Source organism: Carica papaya, chromosome 2, assembly GCF_054855325.1.
Source record: "Carica papaya isolate Zhongbai chromosome 2, ASM5485532v1, whole genome shotgun sequence".
NCBI classification, from domain to species: Eukaryota; Viridiplantae; Streptophyta; class Magnoliopsida; order Brassicales; family Caricaceae; genus Carica; species Carica papaya.
The window spans coordinates 4,885,396-4,889,846 of NC_142310.1; the positions used below are offsets into that span (position 1 = coordinate 4,885,396).

At 31.0% G+C, this 4,451-nt stretch overlaps 1 protein-coding gene across 3 annotated transcripts; it reads left to right on the forward strand.

The window, feature by feature from the left end:
* The first annotated feature begins 324 nt into the window (after positions 1-324).
* Positions 325-3,002, forward strand: LOC110823850 (subtilisin-like protease SBT4.11). Of its 3 annotated transcripts, none has more exons than XM_088212864.1 (6): positions 325-694; positions 891-1,652; positions 2,164-2,213; positions 2,283-2,362; positions 2,523-2,614; positions 2,694-3,002. In XM_088212864.1, exons 1-2 carry the CDS (start codon positions 462-464, stop codon positions 1,036-1,038), a joined length of 381 nt encoding a protein of 126 aa, XP_088068990.1. In that variant the 5' UTR covers positions 325-461; the 3' UTR covers positions 1,039-1,652; positions 2,164-2,213; positions 2,283-2,362; positions 2,523-2,614; positions 2,694-3,002. The 3 variants fall into 3 exon arrangements, with proteins under 3 accessions (XP_088068990.1, XP_088068989.1, XP_088068991.1); XM_088212863.1 differs by having other exon boundaries at positions 2,180-2,213; XM_088212865.1 differs by lacking the exon at positions 2,164-2,213.
* Positions 3,003-4,451: the final 1,449 nt, after the last annotated feature.

Here is a 4,451-nt window from a genome sequence, read left to right on the forward strand (position 1 = left end):
CAGGATGAATGTAATTTTTCAGTAAAAGTTCTCTTTTTTGTTCTCTTTCATTTTTTGTAGCTGAAAATTTTTTTATGTTATTAATACTCAAAATTAAAATGACATATTATAAAAATTTTAATAATTCTAATGAGTCAGAAATAAATATATTAAAAAATATTTGAATTTTTCTACGTAAGAAGGAACCCAACAGCAAGCATGTTACATACATTAACACTTGAATTTGGTAGCTGTTCCTATTCTGGTTTAAATTTATTTTGTATATACTAAGTACAGCAAGTCTTTTTTAATATACATTTAAAATAATTAGTCTTAATTAATTTTTCTGATTAGATGACTGGTACTTTCTTTTCTATCTATGAAGTGTGGATTCGAATTGTAATATACATATTATATGGTATTATTAAAATGTTATGTGAGATAAGTCCCTTTATTTACCAGAGACAAAATAATTTGCAGGAATGGACAATGTAGTGGCTGTTTTTCCTAGCAGGAGCTTCCAGCTTCAGACAACCAGATCATGGGACTTCTTAGGGTTCTCCACCACTACAAAACGGCTACCTGAGTGCGAGAGCGACCTGATTGTAGGTGTCTTTGACACCGGAATTTGGCCCGAATCTGAGAGTTTCAAAGATGGAGGGTTTGGTCCTCCTAGGAAATGGAAGGGAATCTGCCAAAACATAACTTGTTACAAGTAAAACTCAACCAAACTTACAAACATGTGCATCCAGTTTCCAATTTTAAATTCTTCTGTTCTTTAGCATATTTTATCAAAGATTAACATAAGTTTACGATATCTAGTAACTTTTCCTGTACAGGATAACCCAATTTTGTTGGAATGAAATAATTATCACATTATGTACATGGATTTTTTGTTGAGAAAATTGCAGCAAACTCGTTGGAGCCAGGTTCTACTACACTGGAGATATATCTTTGGCTGAGGAAAGAACGGTCGTTGACATTGATGGACGTGGAACTCATACAGCTTCTTTGGACTTGCAAAAGGGACGGCTAGAGGTGCAGTTCCGTCAGCTATAATTGCAGCGTACAAGGTTTGGTGGAAAACAATTACTCATGACACATGTGAAGAACAGGATTTTCTAGCGGCTTTGGAGGATGCAATCAATGATGGAGCGGACATGATATCGATTTCAATTGGTTCGAATGAGACCCACCCGTCTTTTAAGGACACCCTTGCTGTAGGAGCTTTTCGACCCATGAAAAGGGGCATATTGACATCTGCTGCTGCAGGAAATTCTGGTCCTGCTCCATCAACAGTAAAAAATGTAGCACCCTGGATTTTGACTGTTACAGCTAGCAACAATTGACAGGAAACTAGTGGCCAAGGTGGAGCTCGGAAATGGACAAACATTTATTGTACGTGTACCAATATATCAAACTTTTGGAATAATTGGTATCTGTTAATTCACCATGATATCAGAGTCTGATATTTAAAACTATATTTTGATGCTGAACCTCACATCCATAATTTGGGAGAAGACGGCAATCACAGCCATCTCATTGACAATTCAACAAAAGGAAAGAATATATTTGCAGATGATGTTGGTGCTCAAGGTGTAATTTCCTCTACCTGGTGCCTGCACGTCCACAAGGGATGGTGAACGAGTAAAGAATTATACAGAAAAAACCAAGTAAGAAGAGATTAGAAAACTTGTGTTGAATATATTTGTTGGTATAAGAAATTTTTGATTTTGAACGGAAATCCAACTGGGAAAATACATCAAACCATAGGCATTCATGATCCAACAGCTCCCATCTCACATGATTAAATGTTTTTTTTTTTTTTTTTTTTTTAAATTACGTAATCATATTTCAATAGTTTTTTATCTTATTTTTTTCTTGTAACTTTAAAATTAATATTTATTCATGATTTTGACTATACCTAATCTACATAGCACTTTCACCTCCTACACCACTTGTAACCTCTGATCAAACATCTGTAACTCCCCAAAAATTTACAGTCGGTGGTTAAATAGTCTTAATTAATATACCATTAATTTCTTTCATTAAAAACAAAATTAAACCTCACTATAAAATGCAACGACAAAGGCAAAGTCTTTCATACTAAAATTTTTTAAAAAAATTTATTTTCTAACTTTTACATAATGAGCAAGTCAGATCAATTTCTAATTATGCTTTTAGTTGTTTCTCTTTTCAGTAGCAGTTGTTATGCAGAAGATCAAGATCGTAAGGTATTATATATGATTTTTTATATTATTAATATTATATGTTTATAATTATTTACACACGAAATTATGCAGGTTTATATGATATATGTTGATGCCTCTCTTTATACCAAGACTGCTAAACTTAGTCTGCTTGCCAAGGTGCTTGAAGGAAGGTAATTTATAAGCTTATAAATTATTTACATGTTTGATGTATTTAGAAATGTTAAAATGTAACGACAATACAGTGTGTTAATGTTATTTAATTGTATAATTTTTTACTTATATGAAAAGAATAATTATATTTTTTTTAAAAAAAAAATTATATTTTTGCAGCACTCCGGAAGAATCTCTAATTTATACATATAAGAGTTCATCAGGAATATTTGCAGCAAAACTTACGGATAAGGAAGTTAACAAACTGAGAAGTAAGTGTTTATGTACATATTTATATACATAATTTTCACCAATTAAATTTTACCCAAGTTAGAGAAAACTTGATTGCAGGTTTAAAAGGTGTTCTGTATGCTATCCCTAGCAGAACTTATAGGCTTCACCAAGGACTGGCTCCACCCAGCGGCAATGAAGAAGCTAGCGACCTTCATGCTCCCGATGATACTTCGGCTCCAGCCAATTACTGATATAATTTATTCATGCAGTAAAAATCAACATAATATTAACAAAAGGAACCATGTCTTCATTTGAGTGGTATAACCTTAAAGTATTAGTGTATAATTTGATAATCATAATATTAATTTACAACATATAACTAAACAATATTATAATGGTTTGCTCAGTTTAAATTGATTTAAATTATATTATTATTATTCATAAATCATATATATATATATACATATATATATATATGTAGAGTGTGTACGAAGAAAAGAGAAAAGTAGAACCATTGTAATACTTCGTGACTAAACACTAAACACTGTTAATCCAATAAATTTTCAAACTTAAACCATTAGCTTTTAAAAATTTACGATCAAATTATTTATATTGCTTCACATTGTGACTCATATTCGAATCAAATTCTGATATCAGTCATAGAAACTAAATTGAAAACTATCAGTAATTGTCAAAGTTGAAACATAAATTATCTAATTTAATATAATATATTTGAAACAAGGCTAAAATAAAGACACAAAACAAAGAAATATAGAGATGTTTATACATGGCCTATATGCTTATATATGTGTATGTGTGTGACCGACCTAAAGATAGAGGAAAAAAAAATTTCACCACCTTGCTTCGCAGCCATTGTGAAGGCTCAAACCCTTATTAGAGATTCTGATAATATTACTGAGAAATAATAGAATAAAATAGTACTTAAATTTATAATTTAGCGCAAGCAATTTAAAGTTTAGTGTTACATTCCTTTCATAGTTTATTTAAAATATTCAATAAGCCTATGAGAATGTCCTTAAAACTTTAAATGAAAAGAAAACAACATAAGAGGAAACAAATTTGATTAATCTCTACTCGAAATTGATGAAGCAGAAGATGTAATCCCTTAACTAAGTTCTTACTGTTTAGGATTCGGGTCTTAGCTGTCCTGATCTAAAATAATTAATAATAAAAAAAGTGAGCTATATTAACTCAGTAAAATTATTAACGTCTTACCACTGATACGGAAAGTTAAAAGGTTGTAAAAAGTATAAAACAACCAATAGAACTCATTTTTAATAAAATTCGAATGTTAGTGCGTTCATTATTCATTTTACTGAAAATGTTAATACCTTCTGAATTCACTTGTAAATTCTTAAATATCATTTATTAAGATAAAAGTCATATCAACAATTTACAATGTGCATTCTAAAAGACATATGACAGTTAACCTTACACTATTTTTAAAACTGGATTCCTACCATATTCATCTTTACTATTTTACCTATTTACTGGTGTCACTGGAGATCCATAGGGATTCTATTACACGTGGACACGAACATTCATTTTATAATCAAATGGTCATCCTTATACCTTGACTAGTAATGGGCGCTAAAACACACAATCGCCTTAATACCTCGTTCGGTATGAGCATAATTAAAATAATTCTCAACCCCTTCCAGTATGAGACTTCTCAGCCTTATACGACTGAGGGTAACGTCCACGGTAGGATTCACTCTATGCATCAAGTTCGTACATTCTTTTCCAAAACACTCAGTAAGCCCTTTCATTCAACACCATTAATTCACATATATATTTTTTTTTATTTATCATTTCACCTTAAGAGACATGTTTATCTGTATTTCAAACACCACA